This window comes from Eleutherodactylus coqui, chromosome 7, assembly GCF_035609145.1.
Source record: "Eleutherodactylus coqui strain aEleCoq1 chromosome 7, aEleCoq1.hap1, whole genome shotgun sequence".
NCBI classification, from domain to species: Eukaryota; Metazoa; Chordata; class Amphibia; order Anura; family Eleutherodactylidae; genus Eleutherodactylus; species Eleutherodactylus coqui.
The window spans coordinates 63,876,971-63,898,377 of NC_089843.1; the positions used below are offsets into that span (position 1 = coordinate 63,876,971).

Sequence of the window (21,407 nt, forward strand, 5' to 3'; positions counted from 1 at the left end):
ATTACAGCGTTCTGTTTCTGCACTACTGGTAATACAGCATGCTGAGGGGTAGGGGTAGGCCTATAGGACGTGGACGCGGGCGAGGACGCGGAGGGCCAAGTCAGGGTGTGGGCACAGGCCGAGCCAGTGCGGTGGCCAGGGGTAGAGGCAGGGCCAGACCGAATAATCCACCAACTGTTTCCCAAAGCGCCCCCTCGCGCCATGCCACCCTGCAGAGGTCAAGGTGCTCTACGGTGTGGCAGTTTTTCACAGAGACGCCTGACGACCGACGAACAGTGGTGTGCAACCTTTGTCGCGCCAAGATCAGCTGGGGAGGCACCACCACCAGCATGCGCAGGCATATGATGGCCAAGCACCCCACAAGGTGGGACGAAGGCCGTTCACCGCCTCCGATTTGCACCGCTGCCTCTCCCCCTGTGCCCCAACCTGCCACTGAGATCCAACCCCCCTCTGAGGACACAGGCAGTACCGTCTCCTGGCCTGCACCCACACCCTCACCTCCGCTGTCCTCGGCCCCATCCAGCAATGTCTCTCAGCGTAGCGTCCAGACGTCGCTAGCGCCACTGTTTGAGCGCAAGCACAAGTACGCCGCAACGCACCCGCACGCTCAAGCGTTAAACTTGCACATTGCAAAATTGATCAGCCTAGAGATGGTGCCGTATAGGCTTGTGGAAACGGAGGCTTTCAAAAGCATGATGGCGGCGGCGGCCCCGCGCTACTCAGTTCCCAGTCGCCACTACTTTTCCCGATGTGCCGTCCCAGGCCTGCACGACCACGTCTCCCGCAACATTGTACGCGCCCTCACCAACGCGGTTACTGCCAAGGTCCACTTAACAACAGACACGTGGACAAGCACAGGCGGGCAGGGCCACAATATCTCCCTGACGGCACATTGGGTGAATTTAGTGGAGGCTGGGACAGAGTCAGTGCCTGGGACCGCTCACGTCCTACCCACCCCCCGAATTGCGGGCCCCAGCTCGGTGGTGGTATCTGCGGGGGTGTATGCTTCCTCCACTAAACCACCCTCCTCCTCCTCCTACGCAACCTCTGTCTCACAATCAAGATGTGTCAGCAGCAGCAGCACGTTGCCAGCAGTCGGTGTCACGCGGCGTGGCAGCACAGCGGTGGGCAAGCGTCAGCAGGCCGTGCTGAAACTACTCAGCTTAGGAGAGAAGAGGCACATGGCCCACGGACTGCTGCAGGGTCTGACAGAGCAGACCGACCGCTGGCTTGCGCCACTGAGCCTCCAACCGGGCATGGTCGTGTGTGACAACGGCCGTAAGCTGGTGGCGGCTCTGCAGCTCGGCAGCCTCACGCACGTGCCATGCCTGGCCCATGTCTTTAATTTGGTGGTTCAGCGCTTTCTGAAAAGCGACCCCCACTTGTCATATCTGCTCGGAAAGGTGCGCCAGCTCTGCGCACATTTCCGCAAATCCCACACACACGCTGCCACCCTGCGGACACTGCAACATCGGTTTAATCTGCCACTGCACCGACTGCTGTGCGACGTGCCCACACAGTGGAACTCTACGCTCCACATATTGGCCAGACTCTATGAGCAGCGTAGAGCTATAGTGGAATACCAACTCCAACATGGGCGGCGCAGTGGGAGTTAGCCTCCTCAATTATTTACAGAAGAGTGGGCCTGGTTGGCAGCCATCTGCCAGGTCCTTGGAAACTTTGAGGAGTCTACCCAGATGGTGAGCGGGGATGCTGCAATCATTAGCGTCACTATTCCTCTGCTATGCCTCTTGAGAAGTTCCCTGCAAAGCATAAAGGCAGACGCTTTGGAATCAGAAACGGAGGCGGGGGAAGACAGTATGTCGCTGGATAGTCAGAGCAACCTGATGTCTATATCTCAGCGCGTTGAGGAGGAGGGGGAGGAGCATGAGGAGGAGGGGGAAGAGACAGCTTGACCCACTGCTGACAGTACAGATGCAGCTTGCCTGTCATCCTTTCAGCGTGTATGGCCAGAGGAGGAGGAGGATCCTGAAAGTGATCTTCCTAGTGAGGACAGCCATGTGTTGCGTACAGGTACCCCGACACAAATGGCTGACTTCATGTTAGAATGCCTTTCTCGTGACCCTCGCGTTACACGCATTCTGGCCACTACGGATTACTGGGTGTACACACTGCTCGACCCACGGTATAAGGAGAGCCTTTCCACTCTCATTCCCGAAGAGGAAAGGGGTTCGAGAGTGATGCTATACCACAGGGCGCTGGTGGACAAACTGATGGTAAACTTCCCATCCGACAGCGCTAGTGGCCGAAGGCGCATTTCCGCGGCCCAGGTAGCAGGGGAGGCGCAGAGATCAGGCAGCATGTACAGCGCAGGCAGGGGAACACTCTCTAAGGCCTTTGCCAGCTGTATGGCTCCCCAGCAAGACTGTCACCGCTCCCCAGTCAAGGCTGAGTCGGCGGGAGCACTGTAAAAGGATGGTGAGGGAGTACGTAGCCGATCGCACGACCGTCCTCGGTGACGCCTTTGCCCCCTACAACTACTGGGTGTTGAAGCTGGACACGTGGCCTGAGCTCGCGCTGTATGCCCTGGAGGTGCTTGCTTGTCCTGCGGCTAGCGTCTTGTCAGAGAGGGTGTTTAGTGCGGCTGGGGGAATCATCACAGATAAGCGTATCCGCCTGTCAACCGACAGTGCCGACAGGCTTACACTCATCAAGATGAACAAAGCCTGGATTTCCCCAGACTTCTCTTCTCCACCAGCGGACAGCAGCGATACCTAAGCAATACGTAGGCTGCACCTGCGGATGGAAGCATCGTTCTCTCTCACCATCCAAAACGGGGACATTTCTGCTTCATCAATCTGTGTATAATATTCCTCCTCCTCCGCCTGCTCCTCCTCCTGAAACCTCACATAATCACGCCGAACGGGCAATTTTTCTTAGGCCCACAAGGCTCAGTCATATAATTTTTCTAAACAATTTTTATACGTTTCAATGCTCATTAAAGCGTTGAAACTTTCACCTCAACCAATTTTTATTTTAACTGGGCTGCCTCCAGGCCTAGTTACCAATTAAGCCACATTAACCAAAGCCATTAATGGGTTTCACCTGCCCTCTCGGTTGGGCATGGGCAATTTTTCTCAGGTACATTACTACTGTTGGTACACCAATTTTTGTGGGCCCTCGCCTACAGTGTAATCCAATTAATTTTTTGCCCACCTGCATTACAGCTGACGTAACATCAGCTGTGATGGGTAATGCAACGGGATATTTTTATGTACCGCCGGTGGGTTCCAGGGAGCCACCCATGCTGTGGGTCCACAGGGAGTTGTAAATGCATCTGTGTCCACTTCTAAAGAACCCCAGTCTGACTGGGGCATGCAGTTTCACCTGCATTTCATCTGACGTTAGCTCTGCTGTCCAGGGCACTACAATGGGATACATTTATGTACAGCCGGTGGGTTCCAGGGAGCCACCCATGCTGTGGGTCCACAGGGAGCTGTAAATGCATCTGTGTCCACTTCTAAAGAACCCCAGTCTGACTGGGGCATGCAGTGTGGGCCGAAGCCCACCGGCATTTAATCGGACGTTACCTCAGCTGTGATGGGCACTGCAATGGGATACATTAATGTACCGCCGGTGGGTTCCAGGGAGCCACCCATGCTGTGGGTGCACACGGAATTCCCATTGTGGAGTTGTACCTGCCTGTGACTATTTATAAAAAACCGCGGTCTGACTGGGGCATGCAGACACCTTGACAGAATGAATAGTGTGTGGCACATAGGTTCCCCATTGCTATGCCCACGTGTCCAGCTCCAGATGGAGGTGGCATAGGATTGGATTTCTCATTGCTTCTGTACAGCATTGTGGACTATCGCCCCGCCCCTTTTAAAGAAGGCTGCCTAGCCGTGCCAACCCTCTGCAGTGTGTGCCTGCTTTTCCTCTGGCAGACGCACTTATAAATAGACATGAGGGTGGCGTGGCATGAGGGCAGCTTAAGGCTGCGCAGGGACAGTTTGGTGTGCGCTGTGGACACTGGGTCGTGCGGGGGAGAGGGGGGGGGTGTTGGGCAGCATGTAACCCTGGAGAAGTGGCAGCGGAGTGTCATGCAGGCAGTGATTGTGCTTTGTTGGAGGTATTGTGGTGCTTAGCTAAGGTATCCATTGCTAATGAGGGCTTTTCAGAAGTAAAAGTTGTTGGGGGGGGGCACTCTTGCCGCTATTGTGGCTTAATAGTGGGACCTGGGAACTTGAGATGCAGCCCAACATGTAGCCCCTCGCCTGCCCTATCCGTTGCTGTATCGTTCCCATCACTTTCTTGAATTGCCCAGATTTTCACAAATGAAAACCTTAGCGAGCATCGGCGATATACAAAAATGCTCGGGTCGCCCATTGACTTCAATGGGGTTCGTTATTCGAAACGAACCCTCGAGCATCACGAAAAGTTCGTCTCGAGTAACGAGCACCCGAGCATTTTGGTGCTCGCTCATCTCTAGCAGCTAGTCTTTGCACAGAGCTAACAACTACAAAAAGAAGCCTTGCTTTTACAAGCATCTCTTCCCCGCAGAGGGGGCTGGAACAGGAGAGCTCTCCCTCTGACATCCATATCCCCCTAAAGCTAGAGGTACTAAGCAAGACCGCAAAGAAACTCCAACATACCCTACACAAGGATGACCCCGTCTGAGAACCATATTCCCAGACCCTCCCCTTCTGTGTTACAGACAACCTCCAAATTTGAGGATCTTTATAATCAGGAGTGCGTTGCCCTCTGACACACAAAAAGGAACTTATCCCTGCAAGGTAAGGAGCTGAATTACCTGTAGCAAAACATTTTTGAGGTCAGGCACACAACATAGATCAGATGAGTGTTATGATACTGAAGGGCAATTTAAAGTCGCAGTGCCACAGAAGAATTTGGGAGTACAAATTTATGGCCATATTTGATACCCTCAAGAATGGAATGAACTTCAGCCTGGGATTCTTGCATAAGTGGAAAATATGAAAGGTCTGAAGGAGGTCAAGAGTGATGTCCTCTTCCCAATCATTTTTTTTAAACTTCATAAAAATTCAGAACTCGACTTATAAGAATGTTGCAATCCACTAGGTGGTGCTGCATCTCCTTCCATGTGCAGGTTGAAGGAGAGATAAGACATCATAAAACTGTCCTGAGCTCAGTGGACTGATTAAGCATTTATGTCTCAGCGCAGTTTGTCTGTTTTACGTTTTGAGTGCAAAACGGTCTCAAATTTCTGTGTGTGAACATTTGTATTTCAACCAAGAGGGGTTTCCTCATTTGTATATTATATATGTGCCCCATCCAAACCAGTTTCATTTTAGCCTGAGGAAGGATCATGTATTTTTGTTAGCCATTAAAAGGTATATCTACAAGATTACTTGGTTTCTCTCACTGAGAACATTCATACTACCCCCCCTAAAGGCACATGGACAAGCGCGGACTTCATGAGAACTGCTTCACTTGCGGTATTTGTACCCAATTTACATCCATCCATGTAACAGTTACAAATTTGTAACACACAAAATAAAATGATGCCGCTGCTGTCACTGCACACCGGTCATCAGAATGACACTTTTATATAAATGTTCTGTAGTATAAACTAGTCCAGCTGGAAAGTCATGTGCAAACTCCATAAAGCTTGTGCTGAATGAAAGGTATAGAACAAAGCAGCGGTGACTATGCAGCATTGTGCGCCTTTATCTCCCCGAGGCCGTGCACAGTCCACAATCATCTGACCGGGGAAGAATTCCAGCCGGCACGGCAGAACTTCACAGGCGAACAGCAACTCCTTTACTAGCACCTTCCTCTACAAGCCATGCACAGCAATTCATTGCAATTCTGCAACATGAAGGCCGCCTGCACACGGGCAGATTTGCATTGCGGAATCGGGAGCGGGTGTCCGCCTCCGGATTCCACAGCAAATACCGCCCATAACATGCTATTCAAAAACGCTTTTTTGTCCACACGAGCGGAAATCAACAGCCATTTTCCATTCGCGGAAAGGGAAAAAAAATTGCAGTGTGTTCTATTTTTGCGCAGATTCCGTGCTGATGGCTTCTATTGAAGTCAATGAAAGTTGTCCAATCCGCGACTCTTCCATAATGAAATCTGTACCGTGCGCGTCTTGACGGCGAGCCGCTGCTGCCAGAGCCGCGTGCAGGCGGACGAAATTGGAGGAAACACTCCGTTCGCTCAGAATGTAATCCCATCACGCAGACCTCAGGGAAGAGCTGCAGTAGAGGAAGGGTGGGCTCACACGGGCGTATGGCAAAACGCAGTGTGTAGCTGCGATCCCCGTGATTGCGAACATATATGACAGTGTCTCACGCATGCCGCCATGCAGCGACTTCCTCGTTCTTCTTACCTTTCCTTGCATTGCTTCTTAGCAACATGCATATAAGGCGCCACACATACACAATTTGATTGCATATGTAATATGTTTTCATGCGCACCCATAAAGAACAATATTGGGAACTATCGTGCGTAATACACAGCAAGGTCACTAACACATTCGTTCAGAAAACACCGCTCAAAATCACTGCAACTTTGAGTGATACGAATTTTTGAACACGTCACAGCGCTTGACAGTGCTTTTACACGCACCCCATCATTGGGATGGTTGATGAGGTGCGCTAAAATGCGTAGAATTCGCAGTGTTAGAAATGCCGGGTTTGAGCGCAGGTCTAAGAAGTCACATTAAAATCAATGGGAGCGCTCTACCACGGCACTTGAGACGCCCCGCTAATCGCGGTAAAAAGGAGTGTGTGTGAGAGTGGGCTCAAAGAACAAGCTGCGTGTATTATAGGTTATGAAAGTGTCAATGGATCAAGGAGAAAAAAAAAACCCAAAAAACAATATACTTTCATTAACTACATTCACCGTGTATTATGCACGCGTAATATGCAATGAAACTATGCTCGTTTAAGCCCGCCCTAAAACTGAGGGCCCGTTTACATGGGCGTATGTTCTATCCATATTTTTACAGACAGCATAGAACACCTTTAGTTCACATTGATGTAATCACAGTTAATACGGGCATAAAAAAAAAAAACAAAAAAAAAAACACACACACGCACACACAGTGAAAAACTATTAAAGGGGTTGTCCCACGGCAGCAAGTGGGTCTATACACTTCTGTATGGCCATAATAATGCACTTTGTAATATACATTGTGCATTAATTATGAGCCATACAGAAGTTATAAAAAGTTTTATACTTACCTGCTCCGTTGCTGGCGTCCTCGTCTCCATGGTGCCGACTAATTTTCGCCCTCCGATGGCCAAATTAGCCGCGCTTGCGCAGTCCGGGTCTTTTCCTGTTCTCTATGGGGCTCCGTGTAGCTCCGCCCCGTCACGTGCCGATTCCAGCCAATCAGGAGGCTGGAATCGGCAATGGACCGCACAGAAGAGCTGCGGTCCACGGAGGAAGAGGATCCCGGCGGCCATCTTCACCGGTAAGTATAGAAGTCACCGGAGCGCGGGGATTAAGGTAAGCGCTCCGGTAAGCTTTCGGCGCGGGACAACCCCTTTAATGAACTATCCTCAGGATGGGTGAACAATGGTTAACCGCCAGGGAGCAGCTGCTCAGGATCTCGGACATTGCTGATCACCTGGCCCGCTGTCAGTGCCATGGGCTGGACGTGCATCATAGGGGTCGGGAGGGGAATAGGCTTAGCTGGCTTGACCTCCATTGAAATCAATGGGAGCTGAAGCTGCTATTACACTTCTACAACTGTCTTCAGTGTCGGAAGTGTGACTGCTGGCTTCAGCTCCCATTGACTTCAATGCAAGTGAAGCCAGCTGACCACACTTATCCCCATTGTGGTCATGCACCCAATAGAAAAACAATGAAAGTGACGGCAGTGCCAGATCTGTCCCATGCTGGATACTAATGCCGAGCTCTTTTTTCCATAAGTTTAGAAGAACGTGTGACAATGTTCCTAATGGAACCTCTGATGCAGATATGAAGGAGACCCAAGACAGTCTGATAATCCAGAATACTTGATGAAATGGTAACAATGAGATTAAGGCTAATAGAATGTACTTGTCTATTGATACGCCAAACAGGACAAACTACTAGGCTCCCTGATCTATGGGACTAAATAATGGGACATATACTGCTTACGCTGCCCAACGAGGATTTCGTTTCGGGCTCAAAATTAGTATATTCTTATGTATTTCCATCTGCCGAATTCAAAAATCACCATAAAATGACCGATTCGCTCTTGCTTTGGAGATACAGTGGCATATCATTTTTTGATATGATACACTGCACAGACTGAGTCAAGCGGAATGGAGTGATTTAATTTGAGACCTTGACTTATCAAAGGAGAACCTGGAACTTCTAGGGTCAAGACTACAGCAATGGAATCTTCTCCAACGTGATATCAGGGTCTCAGAGTACAGAGAACATCAGAGGGATCGGCTTCCATTTTTTGAGAAGAAAAACAGTCTGGTTGTGGCTGCGACGTTAATGGCTTGATGAAATGTTTGAACTTGAACCATGATCCAACTGAATGGAGGTGATTCAGACTCCTCCAAGCTTAGTTTGAAAGCTGTATTACTTCACAACGGCAGCCGTCTTCCTTCTTTCCTGTTGGTCATGCAGTTCACATGAAGGAGACTTATGCAAACATGACAGCCTTCCTCAACTCAATCAAATAAGCTGAACACAAGTGGAAAATCTGTGGTGATCTAAAAGTCATTGCTGTACCCTTAGGAATGCAACCGGGGTACACTAAATACTGCTGCTTTTTATGTATGTGGGACAGTAGGGATAGGAAATCACATTACATTCAAGCGGACTGGCCTGCAAGAATTCTTGACCCTACCAAGAAAAATGTCATTGCCGAGCCTCTTGTGGACCCAAAAGATGTTCTTCTTCCACCCCTTCATATATGGCTGGGTTTGATGAAAAATGTTGTCAAAGGTATAAACCAGGAAGGACAGGCATTTAAGTACTTACAAGACAAATTTCCTGGATTGAGTGATGTAAAGGTTAAAGGGGTTGTCCCGCGCCGAAACGGTTTTTTTTTTTTCAATAGGCCCCCCGTTCGGCGCGAGACAAACCCGATGCAGGGGTAAAAAAAACAAAAACGAATAGTACTTACTTGAATCCCCGCGCTGCGGCGACTTCTTACTTACCTTGCTAAGATGGCCGCCGGGATCTTCACCCACGGTTGACCGCGGGTCTTCTCCCATGGTGCACCGTGGGCTCTGTGCGTTTCCATTGCCGATTCCAGCCTCCTGATTGGCTGGAATCGGCACACGTGACAGGGCGGAGCTACGAGGACCAGCTCTCCGGCACGAGCGGCCCCATTCAAAAGGGAGAAGACCGGACTGCGCAAGCGCGTCTAATCGGGAGATTAGACGCTGAAATTAGACGGCACCATGGAGACGAGGACGCTAGCAACGGAGCAGGTAAGTGAATAACTTCTGTATGGCTCATAATTAATGCACGATGTACATTACAAAGTGCATTAATATGGCCATACAGAAGTGTATAACCCCACTTGCTGCCGCGGGACAACCCCTTTAACCCCTTAATGACATGGCCTATTTTGGCGTTGAGGACCAAGCGATTTTTTGGTATTTTTCCATCTCCATTTTTCAAAAGCCATAACTTTCTTATTTTTCCGTGGACGCGGCCGTGTAAGGGCTTGTTTTTTGCGTGGCGATCTGTAGTTTTTATCGGTGCCACTTTTGGGTATATAGACAATATCGTAAATTTTTTTTTTTTTTTTTTTTAATGATAACAGGGAGAGAAAACGCATCAATTCTGCCATAGATTTTTTTTTTTTTTTTACAGCGTTAATCATGCAGCATAAATGACACACTAAATTTTTTCTGCAGGTCGGTACGGTTACAACGATACCAAAATTGTTATATTTTTTTTAGGTTTTTACACTTTTTTGCAATAAAACCCCCTTTTTTTGGAAATCTTTTTTTTTTCTCTATAGCTACATTCAAAGTCCTGTAACTTTTTTATTTTTCTATGTACGGAGCTCTTTAAGGGCTTATTTTTTGCGAGACGAGCTGTAGTTTTTATTGGTACCATTTTGGGAAATGTACGGCTTTTTTGATCACTTTTATTGCATTTTTTGTGAGGCAAAATGCTAAAAATTAGCATTTTGCCTCTGTTTTTTAGCGTTTTTTTTTACGCTTTTTGTCGTACAAAATAAAAAGCGTGTTCAACTTTTTGTACACGTCGTTACGGACGCGTCAATACCCAATATGTGGGGTTTTAGTTTTTTTTCCCTTTTTTTATGCTAATATTAGAAAAAGCATAAAAAAGGGGTTTTTTACATTTTTTTTTTTACATTTTTCTTTTTTTTACACTTTTCTTTTCTTTTTTTTTATACTATTTGAGTCCCTCTGAGGGACTTACATCACTGTGCCTATGATCGCTGTCATAAGGCATGGCAGAGCTACTGCTCTGCCATGCCTTATCGCTTGTACAGCGATTATAGGCACAGGCAATACAGGACGCCAGTGTCTGGCGTCCTGTTGCCATGGTGACAGGCCGGGCTCTCGCGATAACATCGCGAGCTCCGGCCGGAGACACACAGGGATCGCGATCCCTCTGTGAACTCTTTCCCTGCCGCGATCTACTTAGATCGCGGCAGGGAAGGGGTTAACAGCGGCGGGCGCATCTCCGATGCCCCCCCGCTGTTGGAGCGGGACGCCGGCTGTGAGTGACAGCCGGCTTCCGCTGCGGGATAGCGCGGGATCTTATGTGATCCCGCGCTATCTCCAGGACGTACCAGGTACGTCATGTTGCGGGAAGTACCAGGCTGCCATGACGTACCAGGTACGTCCAGGAGCGGGAAGGAGTTAAGGAAGGTATTTTTGTTGGGCCACAAATCTGACAACTTGTAAAGGATCCTGTGTTTGACCAAGTTTTGGAGGGAGAACAAAAGGAAGCTTGGCAAGCCTTAAAGGGAGTTATTCATGGATTCTTAGGCAACAATGGAGATGATAACTACAGTCAGTTGGTGACCGTACTTCTGGAAAAATACCATCAACTCGGATGCAACATGTCCCTTAAACCCATTTTCTCCACTCCCACCTAGACGTTTTCCCTCCTAGTTGTGGAGCTGTCAGTGATGAACACGGAGGAAGATTCCACCAGGATATTTCTGTAATGGAACAAAGATGTCAGGGCCGTTGGAATGAAGCAATGCTTGCGGATTACTGTTGGTCTGTGTGTAGGGAGGCTCCGGAACGCACTTACAAGAGACAAGCCAAAAGAAAACGATCTCATGAAGTCACCACATGATTCTCTTCACACCGAACCGCCTGCCAGGACTTCTTTCATCAATTTAGAACTCTTAAGGCCCATTTAGACAGCGATTATCTCTCAAAAGATGTCGCTCAAGTGACTTTTGAGAGATAATCGTTGTGTCATTTACAGCGCAAGATGATCGCTGAAGATGAGCGATCACATTGCGCTGCCAGCGGAGGATGCAGAAGATGAGCGGAGTGTTCCCACTTGTCTTCTACATCCAGCTGTTCTCCGCGCCGAGCGCCCGGCTGTTATACAGCCGAGCGCTCGGGGCAGAGGATGCAGAAGACAAGCAGGGTGTACCCGCTTGTCTTCTGCATCCAGATGTTTTCTGCACGGGGGGCCGGGCTGTTATACAGCCGAGAGTTCCGTGCCGGGTATGGAGAACAGAGCTGGATCGCTCTGTTCTTTATACCCCGCTTGTCATCACGGAGTGGGATACCAGCTGAAACAATAGTATCAGCTGTATCCCGCTGTGAATCCCTGATTAGGCCGGCTGTCCACGGGCGTTGCGAAGTTCCACAGCAGATCTAAACCGCGGGAGCTGCCGCTCGAGAGCAGGAGCCACACACACACACACGTTTCTCCGCCGGTCAGCCTAATCTAATAGATAGGCTGACCGCGGAGAGTCGGGGCAATTGGCAGCATGTTATCAGAAAGCCCACAGTATCGCCGGACTATATGGGCTTTCAGTCTCACCAGCAGGTTTCCATCAGATGACAGCAAGCACAGAGTGTGAAAATGGCAACTTGTAAAAACATACAACATATCAGAAAGTTGACTTTAGCATTGGACTGATATATAATGGATGGAGAAGCTATAAACCGAGAGGTGGCAGCCCCACCAGCTCCGGCCTCCTCCGGCTACTCACCATGACAGGCGCGGCCGCAGCTCGGCGGTACCGCATGAAGACGGAGGTAAAGCCTGCAGAGTGAGGACCAGCCCCGGCTGCGGGCAGACACCCCCGCCATAGTGCAATGCTGCTCCTTTCCGGCAGCAGACACGAGTCATCCAGCTGACTGTGTACCTGTCAGCAAACCTGTCACTAGAGCGAGAATTGTCTCGATGAATGTTTGTCTCTCTTCGACGCCATCTTGCTGTAGACACCGCTATTGCTTGCAACGCAAATGGCTTACAAGAAAATGGCGGGAAGGAGGAGCTACTAGGGAAAATAGTGGAGGGTTTGTGTACAAGTGACATAGAAAGCGAGCGACGCGCTGCGTACTGGCTCCATCTACCGTCTAATGCGCAGCGGTGCCTTTACAACAGCATAGCTTTATTTATATCGGACAACACAGTGTGGCGTGAGCACTGACTGATGTAAGAACGTCGTTACGCATGGCAACCAATCACAGCGCTGCTTTCAGTTTACCTCAGCAGTTTAGGAAATGAATGATGCACAGTGGTTGGTTGCTATGGGCAACAAAGGCCATTTTTCTCAGCAACGTTTATAAATCTACTTCATTATACTTGCCAACAGGGGTCACACACAAATCACGGGGCCCAAAGACAATGGACCGCACTCCCCACTGAGAGCTACAGCTAGTGCCCCCTGTACTAGGAAAAGTTATTAGGGCTTGTACAAAATTGTAATCCTATCATTGTTTTCCACATTTGCATAAAACCTCAGCTTCCTGGGTGCATTTAGAATTTTTCACACTTTTTAAAAACTTTTTGATGCAACCTTCCTAATGGCGGCTGCACACGGGCGGATTTCCATCGCGTATTAAGCGGCGGAAATCCGCGGTGTTGCCCCGCAGCTATTAGGTTCTATTGAACCTAATAGCACAATGTTCACGATGCGGAATTCTGCACCGTGAAATCTCCCGTCCTCACCCGCGGCATGTTATATTTGCCGCGGGTGTACGCGCGACGGCTTCCATTGCAGTCAATGAAAGCCGTCCGTCACGCTGTAGCACAGCGGAAGATAGCGTGAAACCGCTTCCCCGCCTACCGCCAGCGCGTCATATGGCGCAGCTGGCGCATCACATGACGCTGCCGGTGCGTCACGCGCTCTATTGTGCATGCGTGCCGAAGCGTCATGCGGGATGTCGGGCGGCGGATCCAGAGGTAAGTATGGGGTCTCGAGGGGGGCGCTGTGACGGGCTTCGCTGTGGAATTCCGCTTGCGGAGCCTGTCACGGCCGTGTGAACCACGCCTTAGGGCGGACACCCACTGGCGTTTTTTTCTCCACAGCACTGCGAGAGTAAGTTTTTTACCACTTATTGATGCTTTTTAGGGAAGGGCTTATATTTCAAGCCCTTCCCCAAAAATCATACTGCAGGGTTTGCCACAAACCACTGCTTTCAATGAAAGCAATGGGATAGCATGCTGCAGTTCTGCCACAGCTGTCCCCGCGGGGATGAAGGAAACTCCTGCTACAGCTGTGACAGCTGTGGCAGAAGTCCGCGGTATTCTCCATATCCTTTCAATGGGGCTAGTGCTGCTGCCGCTGGCCCCATTGAGAAGACTGGCGATATCCCGGTCTTATTTCGGCGTCTTTCTTGCGCTGCGAGGTCGAGACTTTTCACGTGCTCTCGCAGCGCAAGAAAGAAAATATCGCCAGTGGGTGTTAGGCCTAATTGTAGCAAAACAGCTACATTCTTGTAAAAAGTCCAACCCCCCCCCCCCCCCCATCCCACCTCCTAAGGCTGCACAGTTTTCATATAATCTGGGCTAACAATTTGCGTTTTTTTTTTGTTCAGCGCTGCGTTTTCAGCGCGGGCTAAACACTGTCCATCACTACCATTGATTTCATTGCAGCTTCTCAGACAAGTGTTAAAACGCAGCGTTTTCAAGCGATGTCTGTTCTATTTTCACGCCTTGCCCATGGAAATGAATGGGAGGCTGCGCTGAAAACGTGGTAGAATGTGGTTACCGTTTTTGTGGCTGCTTGTTTACAGTCCTGGCATTATCAGCTTGCTTGGCTGCATTTTTACTTTCGCATGTGTGAGAGTGGCCAGGCCGACTTCACACGGGTGAGATTCTTGCGCAAGATTTGTGCATTGCGAGACGCACAAATATGAACCCCATTCTTTTGAATTGAGTCATACACATGAGCAATTTTTTCCCACATCGCACTGCGATGCGGGAAATAATTTGCGGCAGTCATATCCTTAGGCATGCCCTCGCATTCTTTTGAATGGAGTGTGGTGGAAGTCCAGTATTCCTATATTTTGGGCCTTGGCAGTAGACAGTTATCAATTTAACATTCTGTATACATACTTCTATCTTGCTACAAATATAGTTCATGACAGTTGTGCAATAAGTACTTCCTACATATGAAAGTATCTGTTTTTCATAACTCTGCTGACAAAGATGGAATTTAGCCCGTAACCAACATGTATAAATATATTTGACTGTCCAGCTGCATGCACTAATACGGAACTAGGAATCAGACATGGACAACCGCAGAAATTACCCAAGCAATTTTACTGGAAACGTATGCAAATAACATGGGAGGTTTGTGCAATTTATAGTTCATGATGTAACATCCAATCATATCGAAGGAACCCCACGTGGCTCCAAGACAACCCACTCATTTCATCCACCACCTGATGGCCAATCACAGATGACCGGAGGATGGAAGAATTGCAAGATGCTTATCCAATAATTAAACAATACGTTGTATGCATGTAATCTTTGGACTGCCCAGATGGGCGGATTTGTTAAACTCTTAAAATAGGCTACACGCCGATGATTAAAGTTAGAATTGAGGAAGCTAGGCATGCTGAACCCCGTGTCAGTGTGAAAAACTTCTTATGCGCATTATCAATTCAGAATTAATATGGAGGGCTGTAAACATTCCAAATTGAGTAAGCCGTGATTCCGCAAAGGAAATCTACGACAGTGGTGGCCCGTACGGGGATGTGATCGACAGGTTCCATAGAATTCGGACAGAAGACACGGACATATGCGACCTTGGACTTGGTGGGCCCAAAATATCATCAGAACACGGTGAGATAAATTAATTATCTATACCTGTGTGGCTAAGTTCAGGCTCGCCTATGTGCCGTGCCAGGCCGAATGATTTGGACCCGATCGACAGGTACTTCTTTAAGTCTCGATCACATGATAAGAACCTGTCATAAGATATAAAGGAATGTTTACATGCCTGTTGTCTTGAGAGTACTAGTTAATTGGTGACATCAATAGCTGCCCCCGGGAGGGCCTGTACGGGGTGTTTCCACTCCTGAGGGAGGAGGGAGCCGTTCAGGTGGCCTGTCGCAGAGACTCAGCAGTCCTGAGGCCCGTTTGGAGGGCCCAGGGAGGGAGAGACTGCCAGAGAAAAGTCTGATATGGGATTTCCGCTCCTGCTAGGCCTGCTTGTAGGGTCCGGGAGAAGGGAGCTATCAGACAGTATCCCGAGGGGCAGTGAGACTAAGCCAGCCGTACTGGTGCTCTGTCTATTTGTGTGTGTCCACAAATATTTGTTTATTGTTTAAATGTCCACGAGTAGATCCCTCCGTCTGAGGGTAGATTGATAAACTGTGTAGCGACAGAAATGCTAGAGACTCTAGGGCGGGGCATACTGTGTCCGGCGTCTGAGGAGACTTCTATAATCATGAATTTGGCAGCCATGATTGAAATTGCAAGGCAGCAAACAATGAGCCAAGGTTAATTCTTACACCCTCCAGAAAAGTGTGGAAGGGGTGGAGAGTCAAGTTATCATTGATTAATCAAGCAATCTTTCTGTGTGTCCTACCTATATAAAGTTAGTGTGCTTGTTTGTTGTGTAGAGCTAATCCTGCTGAGTTGTTGTATAGAAATAGTCTGTTGGTTTGTCTGTCATATAGAATTAGTATCAGTAACTGTAGGAAGGGATTGTTAGCAATTGGTTATAGCCAAGATAATGCACCGTACACAGCGGCGCGCTGTGGGTTTGGACTTTATAGGTTAGGTTGCATTATTGGATCCCTTCTAGTAAAAGACAGACTACTAAACTATATTGCTTTCGAATTGTTAAACGTTAATAATAGCATAGAAGCATAGGCTTGTGCCCGTAAGTGTGTTTGGAGAAAGGAAAAAAAAAGAGCTGCTAACTACATTTAAAAAGAGGAAGTGGAACTCTCAATAGAAGCGGAACAATTATTGTGCTGTTACATTTGTTAGTTATTTAACTAATATTGGATGTTGAAACTACTAGTATATCTTGTTATGGAATCTAATCTTTGTCATACGCCCGTCATAAATGTAAAAAGTTGTATGCCACTCACATCCTGAGGGGGCTCTTAAGAATACAGACTGCGTAGCCCCACCATGCCCACAAGAAAATACATCTATGTTTACAGCCACAGCGGCTTGCCAAGCCCCCAATTCAATTGTAACCAACGCTGTGACAGAAGTTACAACATAATATATGTGATTTATGCATTAGACGTTAGAATTTCTCTAAGTGTCAGAAAAGAGGAAGTGAAGGTGGGCTGCAATGGCGTCTGTATTAATATACAAAGACACCAGCTTAGTGAATAGAGAGAATTGCAGTACATTACCAATCAGATGGAGATGTCCGGCATCTAAGACTGCATCTGCCCAGTTGCCGGAAGTCTGGGACAACAACTGTCTACTGTTGTAGAAGTAAAAATTAGCCACGTACTCCCGTTATCTCCCTTATAATCCTGTCGCTGGGCTGTCACATGAGTAAGAGACCTAAAAAGAGGAAGTTACTTGCCCTGTAGTCCCAGCACAAGTAACGTATATTCACAGACAATATAAAATAAATAAACTACAGGGAGAAAGAGAGACGGTAGAGAAGCCAAGGAATAGGAAACAAGCAGGTAACGATAAGGCCAGGTATCCACAGGAGGAACGGGGCAGATTGACCCGTAATTTGTAAAATGTAAATTGTGTGGTGCATAAGACTTTATCTTTATTGAGTTGTGATGTGTACCCAAGGACCGCTAACATTGAATGAGAGAATAAGGAAGTAAGTGATTAGCCACACTCAGAGGGGTGGAGCTTGATGATGCAAGAACACATCCCTTATCCAAGGAGGGGGTAAGAATCATAGATAGCCAGAAGGAAAAGTTTTGTTTTTTCTCCTGTCCCAAACTCAGCTTTCCACGGTTCCTGACAAATTATGGGACACCTGCAAGACAGGCATAGGGAAATTGAATGTATCGACCATGATAATATATACGAGACCCAGATACACACCCCTGGGTCAAACAGTATCCCCCTAGATAATAAAAAAAAAAAAAAGGAGGGTGAAGGGTCAGCCACACATGTTAGGTGCTGTGTGCTGATGCTTTGGAAAAAACTGCCAACCGGCCACAATTTCACTGTTAATTTCTCTTGCAGAAGGCTGTAAGGCCTGGAGGCCTCCAAAGACTAACCAAGTTCTGCAGGCCATACCTGTACTTACACCCGTTGCCAAATTCCGCACCTTTCTGGACCTTGTTTCATACTGCCGGCCATACGACAGTATTGACACAAAAGCACGGAGGACAACCACAGCCATGAGGGTGGATCCAGTGACTTGAGGAGCTCCCTCATCTGCTTTTGCAATGGCAGCAGTACAGGCAATGGTTGACAAATCTTCTAAGTTGGTATTGGACTACCCCCTAGTGGTCCACACGCCAAATGACACCCAGAACATACTCATGCAAGTGCAACCCAAGCACTTAGCTCTGGCCTATTAGATCCGACTACAATGTGCTCTTTCCATGCCTCCCCCAATATTTCTTCCCAATGTTGTAATACCTTGAATCCGGCCACTCTTCTTTTAATCAGGTATTCAGGTTCAAAGGGGGGAGGGGAGGCATAGGTGATTTGAGTATGGCAGATCAGCTATTTTTTAAATAGCATTATTGTAGTGGTGTACACACTGATAATGATGCATATTTTGAGTTTTCTTTTGTAGATGGTATCAGGGTGAGGATTGATGATTCCGAACCAGATATGCAGAGGTGACACAACAAGATGTCCTAAACGCAGAAGCTCTGCCTCCGCATGTCTCAGGGCAAGAAGCGGAACCGGAGGCCCTCACTGAGGCGTGTGGAGTGGTAGAAGGTAAGTCGGCAACTTTTTACACTGACTCCTGGAATGCATTTGGCATAGCTCATGATTATGGCCCAATATGGAAGGCCAGACAGCTTGTTATCTCAGTAGGACAGCCAATTAAGAATGGTGCAGCGGTGCAGAGTCTCATGGAAACCCTACTACCACTACCTGGCAATGGAGAATCCACACCGATTTCTACAACGGAGAAGCGAGAGATGACACCCTCGCCGACAACACAGCAAAGGCAGCGGCCCTCAAGCCGTGGAAGAAAGAAGAATAGATACTGACAGCATAAGTCAGTGATAAAACCTTTGGACTTTGATAAAACCTTTGGACTTTGATAAAACCTTTGGACTTTGATAAGACTTTGGACTTTGATAAGACTTTGGACTTTGATATGTCAAGGACTTTACAGTTACAAGTCAACGAGGAAAGAAAGCAGATGGGCTAAAATACGGGAGCGACAGCACAGGACGGCGTATGGCGAACAATCAACAGAACTTGCCTACAGAGGTCCCTGTTCCCCATGATGGCCTAGCTGGTATACAGAATCGAAAGCAGCGATGACGGCGACACTGAACAAGAATGGGTGTCACCTGGGTTCTCTGTAGCTGCTGCATCATTTGTCCAGTTAGCATGATCTTTGCCATATGCGAGTCCGGACAGAAGTAAGGTGGCCATATAACACTTGCCTTGACCACTCTACCCATTTCAGAGATTGCCAATTTGACCACATTCAGCTCACACCTGTTGGGGAGTATGAACATGTGCTTGTTGTTGCTCGAGTCTTTCTCAGGTTGGAGGCCCACCCGGATACTAAGGTAAATGAGCAGATAACCACACAGAAATTCATGAATGAGGTAATCTGCAGATATGGGGTACCAGAAGTAATTGAGTCGAACAAAGGTACACACTTCACAGGTGAAATAATGCAACACGTCATGTCTGTTTTGGGGTATATTCCAGGCTTTTCACACACCCTACCATCCACGGAGTAGGGGGAAAGTAGATACGAAAGGCAATAGAGAAAATGGGTAAATTTTGAATTGAGTATCTTTCATTAGTTTTTCTTTTTCTTAGGAGGATACATACCACAGAAGCTGAATTTGGGGAATGATTTTCTTGTTAATTTTGTCATAGGCCTCTCCAAGGAATTGTTAGTAATGCATTCTGCAGTCTCTGCTTTTCCCCAGGTCCTACAGATGAGTGTCACAATCTAAAACCAGGTGACAGGGTCTATGTGGAAAAGTTTAAGAGAGAAACCCTGTTTGAATGTCCCTACCAGATGTTGCTCACCACCCCAACTGCAGTCAAGCTCAAAGGAAAGCCCACTTGGACCCACATGTTGGCGTTGAAAAAAACTAATGATCCTGCATATCCTTTACATGCTATAATGTGGTACACTGAGGGTGAGAATCTAACACTGCATCGTGCTAAGAGAGACGTTGACGCTCCAGGTGGTAACTTGGATCCACATGTACACATAGATGTAATAGGAGTGCCAAGGGGGGAGCGAGATTAATTTAATTCTAGAGATCAGGTTAAAGCAGGTTTTGATTCCTCATTTGCTTTTGTCACTGTTAATAATAATGTAGATTGGATGAATTATATCTCTTACAATCAGCAGAGGTTTGTAAACTACACCAGAGATGCTTTGCAAGGGTTAGCTAACCAGTTAGGGCCCACTGCATCCATGGCGTTCCAAAATAGAGTGACCGTGGATATGATTTTCGCAGAAAGAGGTGGGGTATGTAATTTCCTGTACGTGTATTCTCCCTTTAATGTGACCAATGTTTCCCTTGTTTGAAAAAGATGAAGAGCCATTTCCGATGATGCCAACCAGGTACGTTACCAGAAGAATGGAGAAATGTTCCAGTACTGCACCTGCCTCAGTCTCATAAGATGGACTGTCAGTGGACTTCCCATTTGCCTAGGGAAAGTGCAGAAGACCTTAGGTTCCGGCGAGGGCACACCCTGTGGGGTGGTAACTCGTACAGATAGAGGGTATGGATGCCCGGAAATAAGCCCAGGGAATCCATGGCCTCCTTCTGAGGTGAGGTAGGGATCCCTCCCCTTTTAGGAGTAGGGACTTACGGGCAGTGGGAAAACCCTGACGCAAGGGTGAGGCGACCTGGACGTGTTCACCACTAGGACTATCTCCAGGAGGGACAATGGTGTGGGTGAAGATTAGGGAGTCCCACGCCGTGCGTACCTGTGCACACTACTAGTATGTACTTCTAGTACAGCACATTAGAGTGAGAAGAGAGGCTCCTGGTGATAGTTTTGATCTACACGTATACATTGACATCATAGGATAGCCAAGGGGGGTACCTGACAAGTTTTAAAAATTAGAGACCAAGTTAAAAGTAGATTCGAGTCCATTTTTCCGATCATTAGGGTAAATAAATGTTGACTGGATTAATTATGTTTATTATAATTAACAGCGGTTTATAAATTATACTAGAGACGCCTTATAGGGACTAGTCGACCAATAGAACCTACCTCGACTACGACTTTTCAAAATAGAATGGCACTAGGTACGATTTTAGCCAAAAAAGGGAGTGTCTGTAAGATGATAGGGGAGACTTGTACCTACATTCCAGACAAAACGTGACCCACAGGTAAAAACGCAGTTGCCATTAAGAAGCTGACCGCACTAACTAAAAAGAGCTAACCTTAGTCTGTTTTCCTCAGTTAGGTACCTAACAGGAGAAGGAAAAAATATAGAAAAATAAGTTTTGGAACATTGTGTATTTAGAACACTGTGATAGGGTTTTTGCTAAGATTTTGCTTTATTTTATCTGCAGTGCACTCTGCTTATGTCCACGCAACATGCCGGTGTTACAACGCCCCTGGTCCTGTTACCTTGCCGCCTCTGGAAAAGGGAAGTGGGAATAATCAGCTTGTAGCTCTTTCCTTCGAGACTAATATATATGATAATACACTTACTAATAAGACAGGGGTTAAGTCATGTTGATCAGTCATTAGATAGTCCTGACTTTGCACTCTTGTTGATGAATCGAGGTAACGTCAAGAAGGCGGGGTTCTATACAAGTTATGCAGAGTTTACCTGAAATAGTGAAAGTCGCACCTCTCCTAACCTGATTATATTTGTCACCTTTATAGTCATTCTAATTTCTGTTTGTCGT

General features: G+C 47.6%; 1 protein-coding gene across 2 annotated transcripts in view; it reads right to left on the minus strand.

The window, feature by feature from the left end:
• SLC30A9 (solute carrier family 30 member 9) overlaps positions 1-12,282 on the minus strand; it is a 123,845-nt gene extending 111,563 nt beyond the window's left edge. For both annotated transcript variants that reach the window (XM_066573140.1, XM_066573139.1), the window contains exon 1: positions 12,128-12,282. In XM_066573140.1, the coding sequence (XP_066429237.1) occupies positions 12,128-12,227 (100 nt within the window). In that variant the 5' untranslated portion in view covers positions 12,228-12,282. The remainder of the gene's footprint in view (positions 1-12,127) is intronic.
• Positions 12,283-21,407: the final 9,125 nt, after the last annotated feature.